At 41.1% G+C, this 26675-nt stretch overlaps 1 protein-coding gene and 1 long non-coding RNA gene across 4 annotated transcripts in view; one reads left to right on the top strand and one right to left on the bottom strand.

Moving 5' to 3' along the window:
* Positions 1–26675, top strand: part of APBB1IP (amyloid beta precursor protein binding family B member 1 interacting protein) — a 107471-nt gene that overhangs the window by 73824 nt on the left and 6972 nt on the right. For all 3 annotated transcript variants that reach the window (XM_072825265.1, XM_072825264.1, XM_072825263.1), the window contains exons 9-13: positions 301–444; positions 4632–4742; positions 14511–14609; positions 15186–15309; positions 24165–24268. In XM_072825265.1, the coding sequence (XP_072681366.1) occupies positions 301–444; positions 4632–4742; positions 14511–14609; positions 15186–15309; positions 24165–24268 (582 nt within the window). The remainder of the gene's footprint in view (positions 1–300; positions 445–4631; positions 4743–14510; positions 14610–15185; positions 15310–24164; positions 24269–26675) is intronic.
* The window catches only part of LOC140633173 (uncharacterized), a 31609-nt gene that overhangs the window by 4688 nt on the left and 246 nt on the right, over positions 1–26675 (bottom strand). Inside the window, exon 2 of the long non-coding RNA XR_012030789.1 lies at positions 581–632. This is a non-coding gene — a long non-coding RNA (uncharacterized lncRNA). The remainder of the gene's footprint in view (positions 1–580; positions 633–26675) is intronic.

Below are 26675 nucleotides of genomic sequence, written 5' to 3'. Positions count from 1 at the left end.
AGCTAAAGCTATTGTGACTCCATTTTTACAAGTAAAGGAGCTGAGATTTAGGATTTGCCCACAGTTGCAAAGCTAAGTGGTCAAGAAGCCTTGAAGTCTAACTCAAGAGCTGAGATTTAGCCACCATAATATCCTTCCTCTCTTTTGACAAGTAGTATGTGATGTAAGTATATGCATTCAGAGTTATAGACAAATGACTTTTAGCTTAAAGGCTAGTTTGCCACAGTCTGTTTAGATATGAACAAAAATGTGGTTTTTTTTCTTTCTTGTGCTCTCTATAATCGGATTTTCAATTTTCAGGAAAGTTTCTGCGGGACATCCATCATTGTACCAGAACTTGAAGGAGCTCTTTCTTTGAAAGAAGATGGAAAGAAAACCTGGAAAAGGCGCTATTTTCTTTTACGGGCTTCTGGAATTTATTATGTACCCAAAGGAAAGACTAAGGTCAGAAAGAAAAATAAAACGCTTTGTCAAAAAATCATTTTATGAAAATTAACCTAAGGAAATCTTCAGATCACAATCTAAATGCACTTTTTTGCTCTGAAATTCATGTTACTACAATGTTTGTGCAAATACATACCCTATTCGGACAGAATTGCAGAAGTCCTTTTGAATTTTTCCAAAGCTTTCTCCTGTAGGTGAAGAATTTTATCTGTTTTAAAGTCAGATTTCAAAAATTATAGCAGAAGCACTTTTCTAGAGATAATTTGTTACTTCATATATCTTTTTCTGAGGGTTTTTTTTTCCCCTGTATTTACTCTCTTGTTCTGTGGTAATTATAATAAACTTCTTTTATCTGCAATCATAAAAGTATAAGTGTTGACAGAGCTATATTAAGATTGTAGCCCTTATACTCTGAACATTTAAGTTGTTCTCTGAAGTGTGCTGTTTGCATTACCCTGCCTATTTTAGGACAGTATCTTAGATTAAACTTCTACTTGGTGATTTAGGATTATTGCCTCTGATCTATAAGCATACCTTAAATTATTCATCTTTGAAATGAATTTTAACTCTCATTCTGACCATTAGCTTTTTTTTCTAAGAGCTTTTTTTAGAGGCTTTGGGCATTTGCATCTTGTTTACCTTTAAAAGCTTTAGAATACCTCTCTCATCATCATATTATTTGAGGTACGCTGAAGCATTTTGCCTTCACTGCTGAATCCAGGGCACCACCAAATGGCATATGTACAAATTGCAGGCTGCTTCCTTTTATTTATTTATTTTTTAAGATTTCATTTATTTATTTTTGAGAGACAGAGAGGCAGAGACATAGAGGAAGATACAGGCTCCCTGCGGAGAGCCCGATGCAGGACTCAATCTCAGGACCCCGGGATTATGACCCAAGCCGAAGGCAGACACTCAACCACTGAGCATCCCCTCAGGCTGTTTCTAATAAGGCTTGACCCACATTCCCAAGCAGGTGAAGTCCTGGGAAATATCCAGGTCTGTTCCTCTAGTGAGAAGACTCTTTTACCGATCAGAATGCAGGAGAGGCATAACCAGTACTGCGTGGTTTATGTCAGCCTACTGCTCCTACTTAGTGTGAATCACAGAAAACTGACAGAGTGTTTCGGAAAACACACACACACACACACACAAAGTCTTTGACATTTACATGTAAATGAGATGATAAACCTATCCCAACACATTTAGTGATAAAATTATAACTGTTCTAGCTTTGGACAAGAGTACTTTACTCACTGCTACAGTTAACCTTGGAAGAGAGGAACAAGCCAGGAGTCAAGAAAAAGAACAAGAAGTAGAAATTTTTAAAAGAAGAGGCAGGGATCCCTGGGTGGCACAGCGGTTTAGCGCCTGCCTTTGGCCCAGGGTGTGATCCTGGAGACTCGGGATTGAATCCCATATCGGGCTCCTGGTGCATGGAGCCTGCTTCTCCCTCTGCCTCTCTCTCTCTCTCTCTCTCTTGCTCTCTGATGACTATCATAAATAAATTAATTAATTTAAAAAAAAAAAAGAAGAGGCAAAACTCGCTTTATTCACACTTGATGTGATCATCTGCCACACAATATAAGACACTCAACTGAACGACTATTAGGACCAAATAAATTGTTTTCTTTTATACAAACAATATGCAAATGAAAACATAGTGCCAAATATTTCATGCATAGTAGGGAACAAAAAATACAAAATACCTAACAATAAACAGGAAATGTTCAAGACCAATGTGGTATAAAATATAAAATGCAATAAAAGAAGTGAACTAGAACTGAATAAATAAAAATTTATCATGCTGGTGGATGAAAAAATATTAATTCTCTCCCAAACTTTCTGTATGTTAAATCCCCCCAAAAATCTCAATAGGATAGTTTTTACTTGAAATTCACAGACTGATTCTAAAATTCCTCAGAGGGGTGGTATTTAATAAATAGCATTGAAATAATTGTCTATCCATTTGGAAAAAGTAGTTTCCTACCTCATACCATGTTTCAAATTATTTTTTTTAAGATTTTATTTATTTATTCATGAGAGATACAGAGACATAGACAGAGGGGAGAAGTTGGCTCCTTCCAGGGAGCCCAATGTGGAACTCAGTCCTGGTATCACAACCTGAGCTGAAGGCAGATACTCAACCACTGAGCTACCTAGGTATCCTCCCATGTGCCAAATTAAATCCTAGATTGATTAGATATATTTACAAAAAGTATGAAATCTCCTTTTATCTATATTTTTTAAAATTCTCTGAGAAAATATAGGTTAATATTTTCATAATTCAGGGGTTGAAAAACCTTCAACAAGGCTAAAAACTCAAAATTATAATGGAGAAAATTGATAAATTTGACTTCGTGAAGTGTTTTTTTTAACTCTTTAAGGCCAAAGATACCAAACAATAAGTTAAAGACTATCTCTGGCATTAGAGAGTACATTCCAGCATGTATAACCCAATACAAATATTCATAAAATATAAAGACTTCAAAAAAAAAATATAAAGACTTCAACAAGTCAATAAGAAAAAAAAAACATGCTCATAGAAAAACTGCAATGCTTATTGAGAATTTAATACTAAAAAAAATATCAGTAGCCAGTGAATAATTAAAAAGTTGCCCTTTCTTACCAGTAATCAGGGAAATGTAAATTAAAAAGTGAAATATTTCTTCCTACAAGATTGATAAAATGAACAATGTTGATAATATCCAGCTTTCAGCAGGAGTAAGAAAAATGGGCAATGTCAACACAAAATGTTGGAATGTAAGCTGGTACAGCTGATTTAACAAGATCTATTAATATAAAGGGGAATGCCCTTTCAAATGGCAGCTTCCACATTTCACAATCTACCCCCACGGAAATATTTGCTCATATGTACAGTATTTTTGCAAGAGCAAAATATTGCAATAACCTCTAGTCATCTTTGGTAGGAATGGTTAAATAAATCATTACGCCCACAGAGTGGAGTGCTCTGCAGCCATTACATGACTGTCTTGTATCCATCCATATGTCTGACATAGGGAGACCAAGATACTATGTTAAGAAAATAACAAGTTTCTGGAACACTATTTATAGTAAAATCTCATTCATATTTTTAAAATGGTATGTGGGTATGTATGTATGTGGGTATGTCTACACATACATATGTATATAAATGTTCACCCGAAAACATTTGGAAGAATACTTCAAAACAATGGTACTTTCAGAGAAAAGAGTAGAATTAGAAAAAAGGAGTGTGGAAGAAGTTTTCATTTTATTATATGTGTGTGTGTGTAAGCATAATTTTATAAGCAATGTAGTATATAAATCATTAATTTTTATATATAAAATTATGGTTTATACGTTCTATTTTTTCAATTTGAAAAAAAAACCCAAGACTTTGAAAATCCAGAAGAAAATATCTTCAAAGAAAAAAACTGTGCAACCATCTACAAAGGAGGCATTGTGCACTGAGAGGTAGCGTTTGCCCTCTCTCCTTTATTCACTCACCTGCTAAAGAATTAAAGAATGTAAAGGCAAAAAAAAAAAAAAAAGAGTAATAGGGCGAATTTGTAATTGAAATGTAACCAAATATGTAGATTAGAGGTTGGAATCCTCACAAGGAGCATGAGACATGGAGGAGAGGTTCTGTCTCCATAGCAACACTGCCAGCCCTAATGGGAAAGCATGAAAGGAGTCTTTTTTTCTCAGAGAGAAGTGCATGAAGTGTGTGCTGATTTCCTGAGCATCATATTTACCTCTTATTGTTCATCCTGAGGATGACTTTTTTCTCTTCTAATGCTCAATTAGGAAATCCATCACTGACTCAGAATGGCAAAAGCCAACGTGAAATTTCTGACTAGGTGGTCAGTCCTCTTGTCCCCACTGCATCTGTAACGATGTCTCAAGGTCAGCCAGTCAGCTCTGGCCCCAGGAGTCCACGTGCAGGTGCCAGAACAGCAGTACAATATTCCACTCCATCTCTGGGTGTGTGGCACACTGTTTTGTCTTTGGTGTGCTCTTCTACCTCTAAAAATGCCAGCCTGACTTTTTAGAAAATGTATAACATGATAGATGCTTAAATGGGTTAATCTAAAATTCAATATTGTTCTGCTAATATGTTACCCTTAGTTGTGCCATCAAGGACAACCTTGAAAAATTATTAAGCTGTCAACGCAGTGAAATTTATTTTTTTCCTTCTTTTACAGACATCTCGAGATCTGGCATGTTTTATACAGTTTGAAAATGTCAACATTTACTATGGGATTCAGTGTAAAATGAAATACAAAGCACCCACTGACTACTGCTTTGTTTTAAAGGTATGTCGTAAGAAGTTCTTGATTTAGACTGGTGAGCAATTCGAGTTAATATTTCCTTTTAAGGAAAAAAATGTTAAAATTTAATATCATTAACCACAAGTGTGTATCATAATAATTTTTTTCATTTTAAACCAAAATAGGAAAGGTGGAAGCATTTCTACCCTCAGTTCCTGTTTCTGAATTTAAAACTTTATCATGGATCTATCCAGTCTTCTTCATCACTTATAAAAAATGAAAGCTCTCCAACTTGAACAAATCTGATACAGTTTCTCAGTTCTTTATTGGACCGTTATTCTGCTAAGAAGTTTTTAAAAATTAGGAACTTGACAAGATTTCCTAGAAAAATACAGAAAATACAAAAAATAGGGGGGAAAAACCCTTTGTCTAAAAATAGCCTTACTAGATCTTGAAGTTTTTTAAGGAGTATATTATCAAAAGGCAATTATCAAGTGTTTGGTCAGGTTTACATTTGCACCACATTTTGGAAGGTTGGGTAGAAGTAACTGTCTTCTGCCAAATTAACAACTGACTCCTAGAAATGGATTCAGGGAGTTTATGTAGCTATTCCGACCATACTTTGGTTCAAACACCGTAAATTCCTTTTCCTTCTCAGTCCCTCAATCACATTTCATGCCAGAGAGTGCCGATTATCTAAATCCATAGGTATGGCCCAAGGCTATGTGCAGAACTTCTCTTTAGAGTCAGGTTCCTCATTCTCCATCTGAGATGGAAGTCTGTGGAGCAGGTAGGTGTTAGTAAAATCAGGTTCCTGGGGATCCCTGGGTGGCGCAGCGGTTTGGCGCCTGCCTTTGGCCCAGGGTGCGATCCTGGAGACCTGGGATCGAATCCCACATCGGGCTCCCGGTGCATGGAGCCTGCTTCTCCCTCTGCCTGTGTCTCTGCCTCTCTCTCTCTCTCTCTCTCTCTCTCTCTCTCTGTGACTATCATAAATAAATAAAAATTAAAAAATTTTTTTTAAATAAATAAATAAATAAAATCAGGTTCCTGGTGAGATTGTTCGGTAGCTCAGTCACCCATTCCCCCCGAGGAAGAACCCATCACCGCGGTTGTAGAAATGTATCCTTGCCAGACTACACGTGTGTGCTCATGTACTTCTTGGCAAAGCTGTCACCTCTCCTTCCAAAGTGGTTCAAAGTCTATACTATAGGTTTATATCACCTTCATAAGTGGAGGACAACACCTAACATCTACGTGTGTGGCAAATATAACCTTTGTCAAGGACCACATCATTAGAGATGACCATGTACCCACTCTGTCATTTCAGAGGTTTCGACATTAGTGTGGTATTGTCACTCACATTACTGCAGGAGTTGGGTGTTCCCTAGACCCAACATTCCCAAAACTCTGAGCACAGGCAGTCTGGGCATTCATTCATTCATTTATTCATTCATCATATACTCAATATCAATTGAATGCCAGCTACCTGCTAGGTACTAGGTACTGTCCCAGGGGCTCAGGATACAGAGGTGACCCAAACGTACAATAATCCGTGTTCTCATAGAGTTTATATTAAGAGTGAGGAAAATGGCAATAAACAAAAAAATGTGATTATCAGGCAATGCTAAGGCTCCGGATAAATATGAAGCCGGGTAGGGGACCCTGTGTGCAAGGACCAGGGCTTCTTTAAGTGGGTTGGTCAGGGAAAGGGTCTCTGAAGGAATGACATGTAACAAAAGATGTGAGTAAAGTGAGGGAGGAAGAATTACCCAAGGAAGAGCATTCCAGAAACAGGACCAGCAAGTGCAAAGGCCCTGAGGTGGGGTCCCATTTGGGTCAGTAGGAAGAGAGATGAGAATGTCCTGCCTGCTTCAGGTTCCTGCCTTTCCTTTTCTGTTCCTGGTATAGATGGGGTTGTGAGAATAATAACAAACACATAGCATCTATAATGCAACCTCTTAAGCACTTTACATACATTAACACATTTAATCATCTTACCAACATTTTGAGGTAAGAGCCATAATTCTCCCTAAAATATAGATGTGGCACCTGAGCACAGAGACTCTTCAACCAGTAAGCGGCCGAACAAGGTTAAGACTAGGTGGTGGGGAGCCTGGGTGGTTCAGTCGGTTAAGCGTCCAACTTTTAATTTCAGCTCAAGTCATGAATTGAAGCCCCACATTGGAGATTGATCTCCACCCAGTGTGGAGCCTACTTTTTTTTAAAAAAAAAGAGAGAGATAGAGAAACCAGGTAGTGGCTGAGAGGCCACTCTCTCAGACTGTTTGCTAGGATGCAGGATCTCTGCCCTGCCCCACCCCTGCTGCCAGCTGGCCTGAACTGTGCATTCATTGTGTTCCTGTCTGACCCCATGGCCCTTGTTTGGAATTCTGAGACCCTGAGATACTACCATACTGGAGGCCCTCATTTTCCTGTGTACATTCCAATGCCCACATCTGTTAAGCTGGGAGAAGCCTTTGAAAGAGGTTCTGAAATGCTACTCAGTAACTGGCTTACTTAAACTCATGGTAGAAATACACATTCCAAGATCCTGGACCCACTGACTCAGAACGTTTAAGGATGGGGCCAAGGAATCTTTGCTTTCCCAGAGCATAACCAAGTTTTACACTCAGTGTTAGAATGCATCCTACCTCTAAACATCAACAGTCAGGGCTTAGCTGGTAATGGAATGCACTTTACAGTGGAAAAATTGAATGACAGGTGTCAGGAGGAAGTAGAGGCTGCCCCAATTGCAGGGCTGGGTACCAGAGGCTGGAGCACCTGGTGAGAGAAAGACAAGGCCCAGACCCAGAGGTCCCAGGATGATGTTTAGACACAGTGAGCAGGACAAGAGCTCGGTTTCTTGTGCCAACTCACAAGTTTGGAAGTAGATCCTGGAATCATGGTATCAATGATCTGACCTGGGATGCAGGTTACCCTGGGCTGCACGAAGAATGGCCATGCTGAGGCCTGGGGTATTGGACTAGGGTATCAAAAACCCACATATCCAAGGCCTAAGCCTTCACGAGAGGGTTGGGGGCCTCCCTGAAGAGTGTGTGTGTGTGTGTTGTGGAGGCGGAGGTACAGGGCTCCAAGACAGAGAAGAAAGCAGGCCTGATGGATATAGAAATGGACAGGAGTCACGAGCAATCCTCATAGAACATTTCCCTTTTTCTCAAGACATGATCAGTTTTGTTCTCGAACCAATTTTATGAGCAATCACTCTGCTTATTCTGCTCTTAAGCATGCTGAGTTCTCAGTACCTTCCCAGAATACTGGGAATTGTTATTAATTTGCTGAGTAAAAGGGTCTCTCACAGTTTGAAGAACTTAATTTGTTTATGAACATTTGGTCACTTATTTCCCTTTCTGTCCATATTGGGGGGAAGAAAACCTCTTGATATTAAAATATTTCATCAGGGCAAACAGATGTACAGAATTCAAAGAATACGCATATACATTACAAAAGGGATTCAGGATATGGAGAAGCATGTTAAGAGATTGTGTGATTCCATAGCCATGTACTGATTGAGAAATCCAGTCCAGAAGTTTCTTATTTAGTGTGAGCTTACTGATTATGACAGTCCATTGGGGGGTGCTGTCAGGAAGATGGGAGAGTTGAGTCCTGGCCTGTCCCCTGGCACATTATCAACACTCTACGCCCCATTGCCCGCTTCTACAAAGTGAGGATGATTACACCCAACCCTTCTTATGTGGATTAAATAATGTATGTTCAAAACACCCTGAGTTCCATGTCTAGAAACATAGCACTCATTAATTGGGTCATTACTACAACACTTTATCATTAAGTAATTATTTCTATTGACCAGTGGTTCTCAAATTTTTCTGTGCATGAGAATCACCGAGAGATGCTAAAACACAGATTTCTGGGGCTCCAGAGTTTCTGATTCAGTGTCTGAGGTCACGCTCAGGAATTAGCTCTTCACCTGTCCTTGAGAGGTTGTGCATACTCATGGGAAAGAGATTAGAATCCGAAGGAAGGATTTAGTACTCAAGAATCATTCCTTCCCTTGCACTCTTTCTTTGATGCACACTCCCATCCCGAGCCTGTGATGAAGTCCCTCCTTTGTGAATTCTTGCTCGCTCCATTCTGAGGCTAAATGAGATGATGGGGCAGTGGAAGTAAATATCTTCCAGGAGAAATGAGGGTTTATCAAGGTCTATTCAGAAGTGGTGGAATATCTTGGAAAGAGCATTGGAATTCAGCTCCCTACCCATCTTCTCTCCACCCCTTAACTCTGCTACATTTTCTTCACAGAAGTTTTCACAATCTGAAATTATATTACTTAGTGTTTTCTGTTTTTATTGGATTTCTACCCTAGTGGAATAAAAACACCTTGAGAGCAGGGACTTTTTCTCTTGTGTTTACTATTATGTTCCAGAGCCTGAATAGGTATTAAATGCTTAACTCACATCTGTTGAATCAAAGAACAAAAATGCATGTCAAGCCCCCTGCCCCATTGTGCTCTTCAAAACCTGGTTCTGTTTTTTTGTTTGTTTGTTTGTTTGTTTTTGGTTCTGTTATTAATAGGCACATGCCCTCTCATGTTATGGGCTCTGTGTTGGGTTCTTCTCATACATTATTTCACTTAACCTTTCAACAGCCCTTTAAGGGAGGTATTATCATCTCTACATTATAAATGTGGAAGCAGAAACTCACAGAGGTTCATGAACTTAGGTGAGGTCACCTCACGCTTATGGTTAAAAATGAAATGTGTTCTCTTGAGAACAAACTCTTCTCACTCCTATCTTGAATTTCTTGGAGCTAGGATTTAGGGTCAACATTCTCTTGCTACTGTATTTCCTTTCCCTAGCCTACTTAAGAGCCATGTCATAATGTGGGGCTCACACAGTTGAGCTAAGTCACTCACTTTTGGCTCTTGAGTCTGCTTTTTGCTGACTGGGTCAGCCTCCGCACTCACAGATTTTAGCAGCTTTTCCCCTGCTTTCCATACAACTCAGTCTTCGACTTCATCCCCTGACATCATCTATACTTTCTCAGAGTATCTCACCTGCGAACCTCTCAGCACACCTTGCCTTCTACTTGGAGAAGACAGGGAAGGAAAGGCTTGAGTTGCCCTGGTCTACTTCCTCTTTACCTCTGAACTTAACTTGATACAATCATCATCCTTCCAACTTTGTGTTTCAGAAGAAAAGGCTCCCTCTTCCAAGCTCAGTGCCTCCAACATTAGCCCTTCCCTAGGACCACACCATCAAGGACTCCCTTTTGCTTCAGCATCTTCATGTCTCTCCAGAGAATTCTTCTCTTGGGCTAGAACACATTCAGGTATTCCCTGGGTGGATAGGGGAGGTTCTATAATCACTTCCCTCAGTTTGATCTGCCCCATGCCTTGGGCTTCTGCGTTCCCTTTCACCCAGACTTCCTAAGAAAGCAATATGTCCTCCTTGTCTTCAACTGTTATTCTGCAAATAAAACTCATTCGTTCCAAAATATTTCTCTCCAGCCTACTGCTATCCAGTACCGTAGGATACATGGTGAACAAAACAAAGAACTTGTCTTTGTGGAACTTGCACTCTAGCAGGCTTCTCCTCCCTCCTGTGCTGAAACTATTGTTAAAGTTTCTGGTGAACAGTCAGGAGTTTCAGTCAATCCTCGGGTGTCTGATCTTCCTGGCATCATTTGCATTGGTGATAACTGCCTCACCCTCAGCCCAGACCCCTCTATCCACCCGCTCCTCCATTTCTGTGAGTTCTTCCTCTTCCCACACACCCTAGAATGTTCTCTGGGGTTCTATATTCTGTTCTCACCAGACTTCTGCTCTTTCTGAGAAATCATCTTCACAGCCACAGCTCCAGCTTTTGTCTGTACACTAAGAATTCCCAGTCTATAGCGAATTGTTTCACTTTCTTCCATCTTACACCTGAGACAAGCACGTGTCCAAAGACACTTCAGTCATAACCTGTCAGGTAGTAATTTCAGCACTTTCTCCACCCTCATGAACTACTCCTTTCTGCAGTCCCTATCAAGATGATGGTACCACCACCCACTGTATTACTTTTGGGGGGCTACCATAAGAAAGTTCCACTAACTGGCTGACTTAAAACAACAGAAATTTATGCTCTCACAATTCCAGGAATCCAGAAGTTTAAAATCACGGTGTCAGTAGGGTTGGCTCCTTTTGGAGGGCTCTGAGGGAAAATCTGTTCCATGCCTCTCTCCTGGCTTCTGCCATTTTCCAGCAATCCTTGGCACTCCTTGGCTTACAGCTTTATAACGCCAATCCCTGCCTCTGTATTCACATGGCCCTCCACTCTCTGCATGCTTGTTTGTTCTCTTCCCACAAGGACACCAGTTATTTTGGATTAAGGCCCACCCTAATCAAGCATGACCTCATCTCATCTAGATTATATCTACAAAGATCCTATTTACAAATAAGGTCACATTCATAGGTATCAGCAGTTAGGACTGCAACATAAAGGGGAAACAGTTAAACCCATAATAACCACCTACTTTTCCAAGTTAGAAATAGAAAAATCATCCTAGAAGTCCCTTCTCTTCCCTTTCTTGTCCAATCCATCATCAAGCTCTGATTTTCCATCAGAGATGTCTCTAATCCAGCCCTCTCTGTTGGTCCTTCCTCCCCATTCCAGGCCCATCTTCCACGTAACTGCCATTGCCGTTTGTATCACTGTGCTCTCCTAAAATGTCTGATGCCTACAGGACAGTGTCCACATGCTAGTTTGACACAAGGCTCTTGACTCTGGCTTCCGCTCATTTGCTGCCTCTTCTTTCCATGGCTCCCAGGTCTTAGTCACACAGAGAATTTCTAGATGTTCCTCAGATGTGACAGAGTATTAGCATACACTTCTTCCAAAGAGCCTTCTCATTCTCTGTTTCAAGTTTTTACTATGAAATTCACCATGTCATAGGGTAATCATAAATTTGTTTACGTATGTCTCCTCCAGCAACATTCCCCAGCCACCATGTCCTAATTATGGTGTGAGTGCCTTACTCATCTTTATTAATGAGAGCTATATTTCTTAGTACTTAATATATTTCTTAGTTCAGACACTCCTTTGGCCTTAGACAAATGGCTTAACCTCTCTAGCACAGTCTTCTCATTTGTAACACATCGGTTACCTCAGTTTAGAGATCTGTTAAGATCCTTTTTAACAGTAATGTTCTATAATTGCCCTGACACTTGTGTACTGTGTTGTACATACTACAAGAGCTTCTCTTGTAGTATTTACAGCACAATTAAATTAAATCTATTGCACAAGAGTCTGGCCAGTGGTACTGAACCAGTGTTTTGTTTTGTTTTTTGTTTTTTTTTCTTAAACCCCTTTGCAAATGATTTTTCAGTAAAAGGCTCAGTTAGGGAGCAAACTCCCTGGCAAAGTCCTAAGCCATGACTGGAAAACAAACACGCTAACTTTGCTATATGACATCCTGGGAGTCAGAAAGGAGCCTCGTGCCCACTAGATAGGTCACTTTAGAACCATAACATCTGAGGATTGCAAGCAACTTTTGAGGTCATCTGATGTTAACTCTCCTGTATACATTTGTGGTGTGTGTGTGTAGTGTAAGGAAGTCAGTGAGAATGTGGGAGAGAATGAACCAAGGTCTGTACATCTACCTCACCATCATAGGAGGAGCCACTGTTAGAATTCAAGTCTCAAGAGTTCTTGCCTATGTTTTATCCTCAAAACCCATTTTATTTAATGGAATATCCACATTTTACTCTATTTGGATAAATAACATACTTAAGAATTTATTAATTGTGCTGTATAAGTGGATACCTCTACACAGAGAGCTGATGTGTGCACCTCATTGCAAGCACAATATGATATATAGTCTATTATTAGGAACCTGGCTCTCATGTGGTGTGAAAACCAAAAAACAAATGAAAAATATTTGAATAGGGGCAGCCTGGGTGGCTCAGCGGTTCAGTGCCGCCTTCGGCCCATGGTGTGGTCCTGAAGACCCAGGATCGAGTCCCACGTCGGGCTCCCTGCATGGAGCCTGCTTCTCCCTCTGCCTGTGCCTGTGTGCCTGTCTCTCTCTCTCTCTCTCTCTCTATGTCTCTCATGAATAAATAAATAAAATCTTTTTTAAAAATATTTTAATATACCAAGCCAAGTTAACCAAGTTAACAGTGTTAACTTTTAAAATTTCTCAGGAAAAAAAAAAATAAGAGTTGCTTTCTAAGAAAAATTACAAACATTAATTGCTCTTGCTGAAGAGACCCGTTCACCCCCTTGCATGACTGTCAACAAGAATGCTGTTGTAAGTTAGGGAGCTGGGTTTCTGGTGCTGAAAGACAAGAACTTTGGTTTGGCTTTGTGGATTTTATTACGGGAGGGCGTGCTGCAGGCATCTCTGGAACGTCACATTCCATCCAGGAAATAAGTCACTTGTCATCAGCATGACCTTCTAGTTCATTAATGTTACAAATCTATTTTTGCCGTGGGGCCACATTATCTGAGTTGATAGAGAGTTTTGATTTTAAAGGCCTCCACAGATGATGATCGTTTGCATGACAGTTAGAAAGCTAAAATCGCACATTCAGAATGAATGAGGAAACACTGAACCCCAAAAACAGGGAAATGTGCAGCGGCCATTCAGAAGTGTCTGCCACCATCTGCTGGCCAGAATGGAAAACTACAGGCCACTCTGGGGAGCCCAGGGCTATCACCCTCAGGAAAACCTAAGACCATCCTGCAAGTGATGCAGAAGCAGATTCTCAGAGCGGAGGAACCTAAACAAAGAGAATGGTCCATTTACAGACAGAAGTATGAAGGTGAACTTTCCTCAACTGGTCAAAAGGCCACAGGGAAGAATTCTTTACAATTTCTTAATTTTCTGTGGTATCCTTAAAGTTTGGAATTTTGGCCTTAAGAGCTTCATAAAAATACAGAAATTCTAGGTAGCAGGACAAGAGACCCCCCCAAAGTTCTAGTGGACCATAGCATAAAATATATAATAACTTCTCTCGGCCTTGTTTTCTCATTTGTAAAACCGAAATTTACTAACCTCTCATCAAGCTCTTGAGTCTGTAACAGGTCTTGTTCTCCTTTTTGGGCAATGACAGCAATGCCACCAAGTTGTGAGAAACAGCAGGGTGACTAGCTGAGATGCTGTTTCTCAGACTCAAACTGATGTTCAGAGGCACAATGCCCTTGACCTAGATCAATTTTGAAAATAGCCATTTCCTTGACGGTCCGTAACGAAGCCAAAAGCAAAAGCGAAGGAGAGAGATCTGTGCGATACTCTTTAAGAGAGGAGCCAGCAGCTCCACTCCTTTCCTGCCCCTGAAAATGGCTTCCCACTCTCTTGGCATTCCATTTCATGCTCAGCACCACCACCGGTTTCTCCGCATTCCAGCAGGATTAACAAGCTTCTCTGAGGGTTGGAGGCAGAAGAGGTGGTCTTATGCACACAACTTCACCCACAATGGTTATAGTTGTAACTTTTCTATATAATAAAACTTACTAAAAATGATAATGAGTCCATTTAAATGTACCCTGGTTCCTCATGAGGCTGAACCCAGTGTTGGATTCCACGCTCAGTGGGGAGCGGGGAGTCTGCTTGAGATTAGATTCTCTCCCTCTGCCCTCACCCCACTTGCGTGCTCTCCCTCTCTAAAATAAATAAATAAAATCTTTTTAAAATAGTAAGATAAAAGTACTCCTATTCCTAATCCTAAAATTACTACCAGCAGTTTTCCACTATCTCAGGAATCACATACGTTGTTTTTTTTTAATTTTTTGAAAGATGCTAATAAATAAGAAGGAGTTTATAAATGGTCTTTGAAATTACTTTTTTCTAGCATCCCCAAATTCAGAAGGAGTCCCAGTATATCAAATATCTCTGCTGTGATGATGCAAGGACCCTAAACCAGTGGGTCATGGGAATAAGGATTGCCAAGGTAAGAGACCATTTGGACACAGCCTGTCTTGGATTGCACACCCGCACCCCAACCTGAGTGCAGTCTCTGTACTACTTCAAAATGACCATCCATTAAGGATGGGTCAGCATTCCTGATGCCATTTTATTTTCTGGCCCTTGGGGCTTTTTTAATAGGAGAGAGTGATGGAAACACAGACCTTTCCAATGACCTGAGAATCAAGGGTTTATTCTCCTGTGAGACTTCGAAGGTCTTTATATTTACTCAGGGGGAGCTTTGCACATATAGTATGTAATTAAAAAGTACAACACGTAACCTGTAGTAGATTTACATGAAGACCTATGTAATCAGAACTGAGAGGCAAAAGCTCTCCTCTAACATCTAGGTAAAAGTATTAACTGACTCTGCTAATCTGGAAAATCACTTAACACATGAAAACAATCTATGAATTTTTTTAATTGAAACATACTAAAAAAAATCTCAAGAAAGAAGTAAAAAGAGTAGCTATAAGGTGCTTTTTACTCGATATGTATATTGCAATTGAGTGCCGGATTTGGGATAAACGGATTCCTTTCTTCTTTTGTGTTCTTTCCCCAGTATGGAAAGACTCTCTATGATAACTATCAACGGGCGATGGCAAGGGCCGGGCTCGCCTCTCGGTGGACAAACCAGAGCACAGTCAGCACAGCTCCACCAGCCACGTCAGCTGCGCCGTCGACAGGTACTGTGCTAAAAAGAAATTCTGACACCTGTTCAAAGCTTACCTGTTCAGAGCTCATGTTCAAACTTACCTAATGCACCTTATAAAAACAGAACTTGTTGGCACTGTGTATGTTTGTTTCCCTTCTGATGGTCAGGCTCAAGATCTCCCACACACATCTGTACCTGTTTCTTTATAAGTGATTCTTAGTAAAGCTTCGACTGCTTTTCTCATGATATGCTTGTGGATCAGATGGTGATCACAGTGGAGGGTGAGCTGAAAGAGTACTGTGTCACATCAGAGTATAAAGGTGGTATCTGTCCCAAGCTCCATGAGCACCAACAGACAGCCCACATAAATGACAAGATCATTCCCTGGCGTTTTGCCTCAGTGATCCCATAACCAGAGCCTTGAAGCTGATCCTGTACATTACATTCTACGGTAACATAACAGCTTCTTGTTTGTATTTGTAAGGAGGCCAGACACAGAGAGATGAAGTGGGTACAAAGCATTGCTTTACATACACTGTTTCTGATTCTTACACCAACCCTGCAAAGTATAGATTACTATCTGCACTCCACAGTTGAGGAAATTCTGAAGCTCAGATAATCAAGTGTCTAGCGTCTTCTCTGTGGCTCAGCTGGATTTCAAATATGTTGTCTTCATGGTAAACAACAGTTGAAAGAACTGGAACTATTATGACTAGTCTTGGTCACCCTTCAGTGTTAAAGAATGGTCATATCAAAGGCCAGTATTGGGATGTCTGTCTGGCTCAGCAGTTGAGCATATGCCTTCGGCTCAGGGCATGATCCTGGGATCCTGGATCAAGTCCCGCATCAGGCTTCTTGTGGGCAACCTGCTTCTCCCTCTGCCTATGTCTCTGCCTCTCTCTCTCTCTCTGCGTCTCTCATGAATAAATAAATATTTTTTTTTAGAAAGGCCAGTATATATATTCTTTGCTCCTCAAAGGTAAAAGCAGCTTGAAAATGGAGAAGGTGCAGTAACAGTAGATTTGACCCAACATTTAAAGATATTTTTACTAGATGAGTCCGGTCTGCCTGCCATGTGTACAGGGAGTTTCTGAAAGTGTTTGTCTTGAATAAAACTATTTTTTGCAGAGCACTTACCATGATTTGTAATAATTTTATGTGTCCATTACTGTGTTTGGTGCCTGTTTTCTCCACTGCACTCTAAGTCTTGAAAGGACAAAGGACCATTTCACCATGTTGCACACTGTGTTCCCAGAGTTTACAAGCCTGGCATATATTTAATATTTATTGAGTAAATAAATTTACTAAATTTACTAAATTTACTAAATAAAGGGTTGCTGAGGTTGGTTGGGAGTTGGGTTTCTTAATCCTCTCAGTCTTCAGCTTGGGAGGGAAACGCCACTTGGAGTTCTTGGCTGGCAAGTTTCTCCTTCCCAAGATGGGGTCACTCTTTGGGATGAGGGATCCTGAGGCCATCTCCGGCATCTCTCCCCGGAGTACCAGCCTCCTTTCCAGTAAAGGCTCTTGGGCTATTTCTAAGGCAGATCATCCTATGGCCTCAGCTCTTACTGAGGGTGAGCCCATAAGGTTCTCCTTAGTCTTTTGATTCAAGGGAATGCTATGATGCCTTTCCTTTCCAGACAGCCAAAGAATTTTTCTTCTGAGCATTTTTCTTGAAATTGGGATCACTTGCTTTAGCAAATAGCTCTATTTCTTACCAACTAGTGGCTCTAGTTATTTTTCACAAGCATAACCATACCTCTTATTGAGCTGACACATCAGCTGAACTGTTTTAGAACAATTGGGATACCCTGATTGGCATATCAGCCATTTCCCAGAATGGAGCAACTAGTGTATTGTACCAACAATCATCCTGTCACCCAGACAGGTTTCTTAGCCTGGATCTGGCTCAGTGAGGTATCAGTCAGGAAGTTTGGGTTTTATGGTCAGCAGCCAGGAAGAGCCATATCCAGTCAGGTGCTCAGGGGATCATCTTTGGCATCAGCTGTATTCATTCAGGTCACTCAGATCACAAACTGTCTCTGTGATTCAGTAAGAAATATATTTGGTCTTTGACATCAGCTCCTGACACAGCCTCAATAGCCCAAGGTGAGCTGAGTTATGGTGTCTTTGTTATGCTAATGAGACGCCTCATGGTGAATCCCTTTGTGGCTTTAGGATGGGGGCTGGTCACCAAAAGGACCAAGCAAGTGATTCTACCACAGAGCTTTGGACATCACTTTCAATTGGGCCCTTAATACTACCTATTGTTCTTACTACAGTTTTCTAGACTAGCAGTTCTCGGAGCCAAGGGTGACTTTGACCCCCAGGGAAGACTTGGCAATGTCTGGGAACAATTTTGGTTGTCACACCTTGAGGGAAATGCTTGTGACATCTAACGGATGGAGGCTAGGGATGCCATCTTTCCTAAAATGTATAGGACAGGGCCCCATACACCAAAAAAATTTCCAGTCCCAAATGTCAGTAGTCTTGAGAAAACCTGTTGCTGTCAATGTAATCTCCTAGTTTCTCTAATTGTTTCATATGTTCTTTACTCTCCTCAGATATCTAATGGCCAAATCCTTTACTTTCAGGAGAGAAAATAAAACCATCAAATGGGAACTCCTTTGACTTCCCACCACCAAACCCAACACCTTCCCTGTATGTGCACCTGTCCTAGACTGCATCCATTATGTTACCTCCTAATAAAGGCCAGTCCTTCCATGTAGCCTCTGGTCCCCAATTCAGATACCAGTTGATTTACTGCAGTATTGACTCTGATGCCTACCACTGGAGTTAGCTCAGACCATACAGGTCAAGGGCACCAACCCTAACAAGGCTGCCTTTCTTCGCACTTCTGCCACACTTCTGATCTAGTGGCTACAATTTTGGAGGTTCCCACTACCCCTTCAGCTTCCACAGTTCTCTAGAAGGACTCACAGAACTCAGGAGAGTACTATCCTTATTATTACAGTTTTTTAAATAAAGGATACATATCAGGACCAGCCAAATAAAGAGACACACCAGGCAAGGTCTAGGAGGGTCCTGGCTGCAGAGCTTGTCCTCTCATTGACCATGTGATGGATTTCATTGTCCTCCCCAGAGGCTGGGTTAGCACAGAGCCCCAACCCTCTAATCACTTGGTTGATGTTTCTGATAACAAGCCCACCTCCCAAGCCATCTTGTTAGCATAAACTCAGATGTGATCCTAGGGGTTCACTGAATAGCGAAGACATTCCAATCACTTTGGAAATACCAAGGGTATTAAAAGTTCTGTGCCAGGAACCCAGGACAAAGACTAGACACATGCTTTATTATACCATTCTCTTCTACTTTCTTTTCTGCTCTACTGGGTCCTTCTCCTCAACATTGCTTCCTTCTTCAAACAAACAAGTTTTAAAACCATCCTATGACTCCCCATCTCCCTCTAGCTACTGCCCCACAGGACAACCAAACTATTCTTTTTTTTTTTAAGATTTTATTTATTTATTCATGAGAGACACACAGAGAAAGGCAGAGACATAGGTAGAGGGAGAAGCAGGCTTCCTGCCAGGAGCCCAAGGTGGGACTCGATTCCAGACCCCGGGATCATGCCCTGAGCCAAAGGCAGACATTCAACTGCTGAGCCACCCATGCATCCCCAACCAAACTATTCTAAAGGGTTGACTACATGTGCTGCCTCCACTTTCCTACCCTCATTCACTCTTCCACCCATTTCAATCAAGCTGCTTCTTCTAATACCCCATGGAGGATGCTCTTGCTAAGCCCACCAGTGGCCTCTATGTTGCTAAATGCAACTATTATAAACCTGTCTTCGTATCTGACCTTTTAGCACCATCAACACGATTGTCCACTCCTCCCTGAAACAGTCTCCTCTATTGGCTTTCCAGATAGCACACACTCCAAATCTTCTATCCCACTCCCAACTTCTAACCTCCTCTGCTAACTCTTCTTCTACTGCACCTAATCAGCCTCGGCCCAGTCAATCCTAACTCTGTTCTCATGTTATACGATCTCTTTACGTGGTCTGAATCCACTCCTGTCACCATATATGTGCTGACCACCCACAAATATATAAATCCAACCCAGACTTCTCTGTTGATCTCCAAAACCATGTAACCAGTGATTTGCTCAATGGCTCCATTTGGATACATCAGTAAAACTGATGCATCATCTTATCCTCCAGACTTGATCTTCTGTTGTTTTTCTCAGTTTCTGTAAATCATCATCATCTGCCCAGGTGCTCATGCAGGATACAGGCAAGGAAAGATCACTCATGCCCAAATCCAGTCACATCCAAATCCTGTTGACTCTACCTTCTAAATTGGTCAAATCTGTCCAGATCTGTTCATCTCCGTTCCCGTCAAACCCAAGCTGCCATGATATTTCACTTGGCCTCCAGTGGTGGTGGTGCACCAGCTCAACTCCCTACATTTGAAGACTTCTCTCCCTCCCTAAGCCAACTTTCTAAACGAAAATGTGATTTCTTCCCTATGGGTAGTGTTTCAGAAGCTTCTCACTGCTCTTAATGTCCCAAATCCTTAGCAAGGCCAACCAAGTCTGCATAATATGAGGCTTGCCCAGCTCTGAGGCCTCTTTTCCCCACCTGTGTCTTCCCATTCTTGTCACATGGGCCACTTGTTTTTTCCTAGTTTTTAAAGCCCCAAACACCATCATCTCTTAGGGACTTTACAGATGTTGTTCCCTCTGTTTATGACATGTTTTCCTTCATGTGGCTAATTCCTTCCTATTCTCAGGTCTACAATGAATTGTCCCTTTTACTTTTTTTTTAAGATTTTATTTATTTATTCATGAGAGACAGAGAGAGAGAGGCAAAGACATAGGCAGAGGGAGAAGCAGGCTCCATGCAGGAAGCCCAACATGGGACTCGATCCCGGATCTCCAGGATCATGCCCTGGGCCAAAGGTGGTGCTAAACCACTGAACCACCTGGGCTGCCCTGAATTGTCCTTTTTAAACCAGTCATAATTAATAATCTGTTTGATTAGTTTAGAACTGTTCTCTCCTCTAGACACTGAAAGAAATCATGAGGTGTTTCTGCTATGATTTTCCAACTGAAAAAGTCTGGAGGCATTGTTCACTTATCCAAAGTGCTTTAACAAGGAATTTATTCTAGATAAATGGCAGCTTTTTTTTTTCCATGTTAGAGAACAGTCATAGAGGGTTTTTTCTTAGTACTTATTAAATCAATTTGACTTTAGTGACTATTTTTAGTCAGGACTTTTCACATGGTAGTTGACAGAAATCCAACTTGGTCTGGTTTAAGCAATAAAAAGCGAGGGGGGTAGATTTATTAATGCGCAAAACTAGGAGGTCCAGGAGTAGGCTTCCTTCATGCACAGCAAGATCCAGGGGTGATGTCATCAAGTGATGTCATCAAGATATGGCTTCTTAGGCACCGTCCCCATTAGGTGGCAAGGACTGCCACTGATTCTCTAGGCTTACATGTTTCATACAGCTGGAAATATTAGTACAAATAGAATGTCTCATCTCTGAAAAAGCTCTGGGAGTGCTTTTTCATGCCCATTCCTTTTTTAGTCTTTTTTTATATCTATAAATTTTTATTTACTTATGATAGTCACACAGAGAGAGAGAGAGAGAGGCAGAGACACAGGCAGAGGGAGAAGCAGGCTCCATGCACGGGAGCCTGATGTGGGACTCGATCCCGGGTCTCCAGGATCGCGCCCTGGGCCAAAGGCAGGCGCCAAACCACTGCGCCACCCAGGGATCCCTCATGCCCATTCCTAACGAGCTTACTATGCCCAGGAGGTTGCTGCCCTCTGATTTGCCAGGTCAAGTGGGAGGATTGGCCTTTCATAAACCATGTGGGTTAAGGATGAGGGGTTGGGGTTTGGCTCCCTTTTCAGAATGTACTTGAGTCCTGTAAAGCATGTGAGGCTCATACTTGTTTAATCAACTTACAACCCCTACTTCCGCCAAAGATTCCTATAGAGACAGTGGAAAAGGCTATATTGCTACCTGACAGCTGGGACTGTTAATCAGTGAACCCATACGACCTAGATCCCAAGTCAGTGGACCTACAGAATATATGGGTTATGTGGGTGCCCACAGGTTACAGGTTGTCAGGATGGGGCAGAGAGCCCGTGGAGAAGATTGGATTTCCTGGTCCATGGGAAGACAGCAGCTTGGAGCATTTGGGGTATCGTTATTATTTGTTTGTTCTCACAAACAGATTAAAGAGCAGGACATCCTAGTTCATGAAAATACATGCTGTGTTGGTCAGAAATCAGCCTGTGTATATGTTTGGGCAAAAGAAGCAAAAAGAAAATACAATTTGTGTCCTTCAAAGGAATTCCCCCCAGTGGTCTTAAGGATTCAGCTTCAGTTTCTGCTTGCTTTGTACGAAGGTGTTTATATATAAAGAAAGGACTTGAATATGTATAAGAAGGGGAAGAGAAGAAAGAAAATAGACCAGAGGAGACAAGGAGATGGAGCACTTCGGAATCTAAGAGGTTTAAATCTCCCAGGAGCGGCTGGTACCATGCACAAGGCCTTATGAAAGCCTTAAGTGTAAACATCGTAAGGCTTTGAGATGTTTAGACTTGTTACTTCCTGACCTCCAGAACAAAGCTGTGGCTAATTAGAGACGTTTAATAAGCCTTAGAGCTAGAGAAATGCACATTTATGTGACACATCATGTATGCTCCAACAGCCCTGCACGGGCGTGCTGAAGAGGGCAAGTGAAGGTCCGCTCAGAACAATGAGGTGGCTGTCCTTGCTGAATGAGGAACATGGATTTTATAATAAAAAACTGGCAGTAGAGAAAGTGGTTATAGCCTGTTCTAAGATTTCACCTGCATAAATGGACACAGATACCTTTTTTTGTTCTGAAATCAAACACACAGAAAAGTTGCAAGACTACAAAGAACCCTTTCCGCAGACCACCCGTATTGAGCATTTGTCATATATGCATTATCATTTCTATCTCCTCTCGCTTCTCTATATGTTATCCACAGTCATGTTATTTTCCAAACCATTTGAGAGTAGATTGGATACCTCATACTCCCTTCCCTTGCAGTCTTTGTGGTTCCTAAAATCATGGCTATTTTCTTACTAACCAGAGTACAGTTATCAAATGTAGGAAATTTAATATTATGTAAATCACAATCCGTATTCCAGTTTTTCCAGCTGTCTCAGCAGTGTCTTTGACAGCAGCATGTTTTCCTGGCACAGGCTCTGCCCAGGATAGTGTATGGCATTTATTTATCATGTCCCCTTAGTTCTCTTTCATCTGGAACATTCTTCTAGCCTTTCCCTGTCAGGATGTTAACAGTTCTTTAAGAATAAAGGCCATTTAATTTATAGAACATCCCTCAATTTGGATGTGTCTGATGTCTCCATGTGATTCATTTGAGATAGTAGTGTATTTTTTGCAGGAATCCTGCATGAGGGCTGTGTGTCCTTCTCAGGGTATCACGATCAGAGGCTTACGATATCTGTTTGCCGCTCATTAGAAACATTCATTTTGACCACTTGGTTAGTGTGTTGTCCAATTTCTCTCCTATACAGATTTTTCATTGGGTACTTAATAATGTGTAGAGAGATACTTTGAGGCCCTGTAAATATCCTGTTCCCCATCAAACACTCTGTTCTTCCTAGTCTCAAGTCCCTGATAGCCTTCTTTGAGTTGTTATGTAGATGAATGGGTTTCTCAAACTATTGGAAAAATATCTGAAGAAGCAAGCAAATGGTCATTTCATAAATACTTGACAGAAGACCTGGCACTGAGCAGAGCTAAAGCAATCTCTGAGTTCGCTCAGTGAGAAGACCTGTTGTCATAGTGGGCTGGGTGGCAGTTTAGTCGCTGGAGAGAGGGCTTTCATGTGTGGCAAGGTGGCCATCCTTCCCCAGGATGTTCTCTAAGGAGCCAGAGAGATCCACATATATCTGAGGAAATCTATCAGATCCCCTCAAAACTGAGACCTCAGTTAATCTCACTTCTGTGACAAGGGTAAATTAAAAGGTAGGAAAATAAGTGTTTATTCAGAACTCCTGGCAGAAGGTCTATTCCAGGGTACCTCAGGGGTCTCCATATTTTGCTTCGTCCTCTATGTTTGCTATTTTTGTGCCCATAGTACTTGCTGATGAGAATAATGTTCAAAAGTTATTCCTGTACACAGCACAGTATGAAGCTAGAAACACACATTTCAGAAAAATCTTCAACAACAGGAGTTTTTAAAACAGTTTTTCAGAGTTTATTCTCCAGTTATCAAAAGGCTTTTGAGGTGTGCCTGGGTGGCTCAGTCAGTCAAGTGTCTGATTTTTTATTTCAGCTCAGGTCATGACCTCAGGGTTGTTGAGATTGAGCCCTGTGTAGGCACTATGCTACGTCTGGAGCCTGCTTAAGATTCTCTCTCTGTCCCTCCTCCTCTCCTCTCTAAACAAAAACAGAACAAACCCCAAAAACAAAGACTTTTGAAAACAGAACAAATGGGGCACTTGGGTAGCTCGGCCGGTTCAGCATCTGCCTTTGGCTCAGGTCCTGATCCCGGAGTCCTGGAATCGAGCCCCATATCGGGGCTCTCTACTCAGTGGGGATCCTGCTTCTCCCTCTGCCTCTGCTCCTCCCCTCTCCTGATGCTCTCTCTCTCTCAGATAAATAAATAAAATTGTTAAAAAAAAAAAAAAGAACATACTATTCTCTAAATTAATCCAGATGTTGTAATCTATATAAAGGATTCACTTTCCCAAACCTTTGCTGAATCTCACGCAGTATTGCCATAGAACCTCAGGTTTTCTGTTAAGGCCTGTGTACCTATATAAAGTACTTGATATTTTTAGATGAATTTGCAAGAATGTTGAATATCCCTTGCCCACTCTTCTTGTCTTTCTTCCCCCTCCTCAGGACTGAAAACAAGCACCCCTCAGGCCAATGGTCAGATCCCCCAGGCTGCCCATTCTGTAAGCGCTGTTCTTGAAGAAGCCCAGAGGCATGTAGAAACAACTAAGGTAAGGCTAGAGGGGAACTGACCTCATTTTCAACCTGTCTCTGGTAAGCCCATATTCTAAACCATTAGCAAGGGTCCAATAACTGCTCTTCTAAAGGGAGAAAATCTAGTTCCAACAACTGAGAAGTCACTATAATTTCATTTAGATCATTGCCCTTTTTTATAATCTTAAAGTTATACAGGCTAGAATGGAAAGTTAAAACCAGCTATTATCACATTGCTCCAGGAAAATATAAGAATTTTTTTTTTAATACTGAGGCTTGGTAAATATTTTTAATTTAGCTACATTGATTTTGACTGAAGGGATTTTCTTGGTTTAGGCAAGGTTTTAGCACTCTGAGAGTGGCTCCTGAGTTTTAAGCCCTTGGGATTTTTACTTATGTTTTTCTGAATAAATTAGAGCAACCAGTTAGTCAGAAGCCCTATATTAAATGCTAAGCCCCAAAACCAGATTATAAGACTACTAATAGGGTTCTTTTAGAAAAAATGTGCATTTTAGATTTTTCTATTAATGTTCTACATACATCCTCAGGGTGATAGAGAAGAAAACACATTTTAAAATAATAGCCAAATCAATAGAACATTCTCTATAAATAATTTTTTTTCAGTAGAGTAGATTAATGAAGATTCATTTAACCTGAAAGTTGCAGCTGAAAGTTGTGATCTAGTTACTAGTCTAATTGGTAACATCTCAACTGACTATTCTGTTGACTGTTTTCCGCATATGATTCAAACAATCTTGAATAACTGTACTTTCCATAATTTTTCACTTCATTCCTCCCTTTCATTTTGTCCATCAACCAGTGGTGGGAGCAGTTAAATCTTGTATTTATTGAACTTGTTATAGCTTTTGAAAACCGTTATAAACCATTAAAATTGTGTTTCTCTAATATTCTTATGAGCTTCTCAAGTCTGACATCATGCACTGTACCTTCAGCTCTTATTATTTCTATGGTTCAGCTTAGAACCAATGTCAGCTGAAGAGAAACACTCAGAAATGCTGAAAGCAAGAAAAAGATCCCAGAATAGAAATTGCTTCCTTGTTGTGAACATCAGTTTTCAAGCTGCCTGTTCAGAAATTTTTTTAAGTATATCACTAATCAATTAGCTTATCATGCTAAGCAAATAAACTAAATAAAATAGGCACTTTGTTAGGGAAAAAAAACTTCTAAATTGAATCATCTGGTAAGAGGTTAAGCAAAAAATGAAAGCCTGATAAATTGTAAATTGTGATAATTATTAAAACAGAGGGATTCAGCTAAGCTGCCTGAAATTCCTGGGGAAGTTGTATGATGTAATTTACTATTATTATCTGTTCCACTGTTGGCAGAATGACTGCCTCTACGAGCACAGTCCTCTGAGAGTTTGGCCAAGTCTCCTGCTCTGGTTTCCACCAGTAGTATGTGCAACATGATTTTACTCTACAGAACCCAGCCACACATTTAGCTCCTTTGATATCAGAACTTTGAGGCACAGATAATAACAAAGCCTATGATGCATGCTCCTTTTATCCCTAGTTAGCCAGACGACTTCCCCACAGTTAAGAAAAAGTAAATGGACCTTTGGACTATGGACCAAGTGTGTGGATTCCAGATCCACCCACCACCTTCCTTGAAGCTGTTATGTATGCCGTGGGAGTGAAGTCCACAGTCCCTGGTAGTCCACAGTCCTGAGACAAGATATCTTTGTTCTCAGCATGCCGGCAATCACTGATGCAAGAGACGCAGAACAGTTAGAACAGTTCTTTGCTAGGAGAGTTCTTTATGTCCAGATTTGAACAAAGGTCACCGGTAGCCTAGAGAGAACTCTTTTATTTCTCCCTTCCATCTTCCTTGTGCTAATCAAAGGAGGACATCTGAGCCAGGAGATTTGGGGAAGGTTTGGGGAAGCTTCTTAATCACCTCTCTACCACTGGAGGTATGATACAGAAGCAAAACAATTTTACAGACTCCTGCTTCTGACAACTGAGCTTTACAACCGGCTCAACTCAGACCAAGAAAAATGTCATGGCTGCATATGCCTCGGACCTGGGAGGCTTGTGTTGGGAGCCAGGCCATGAGTGGGAATTCCCGGAGAGCCATTTTGCTGCCATTTTGAGTTCCTTAGCCTGAGCTTAGGGTAGGTAAAGACTGAAGTAAGCCCATAACTAGCTAAACTCTGTATCACTAAAGAGGCATGGGTAAGTCCTCTATAAGGTGGTTGGGAGGAGATACTTCTATAATCTAAATGTAATAAACACCTCGTGGAATAGTACTAAATCTTCCATTCACTGAAGAAGACATGATTAGCATTAAATAATGTTATTATTGGTAATAATGTGAAGGGCCATTTGAAGTCACTAATGCAGAGCCAAGAGGAGCTAGCTCATGAACAGCCTCATGAGCTGTAGTCCCAGGCCCGTGGAATGG

This window comes from Canis lupus, chromosome 5 (assembly GCF_048164855.1).
Source record: "Canis lupus baileyi chromosome 5, mCanLup2.hap1, whole genome shotgun sequence".
NCBI classification, from domain to species: domain Eukaryota; kingdom Metazoa; phylum Chordata; class Mammalia; order Carnivora; family Canidae; genus Canis; species Canis lupus.
The sequence above is the reverse complement of the archived record's forward strand: the minus strand, read 5'-3'. Positions and strand labels throughout refer to the sequence as shown.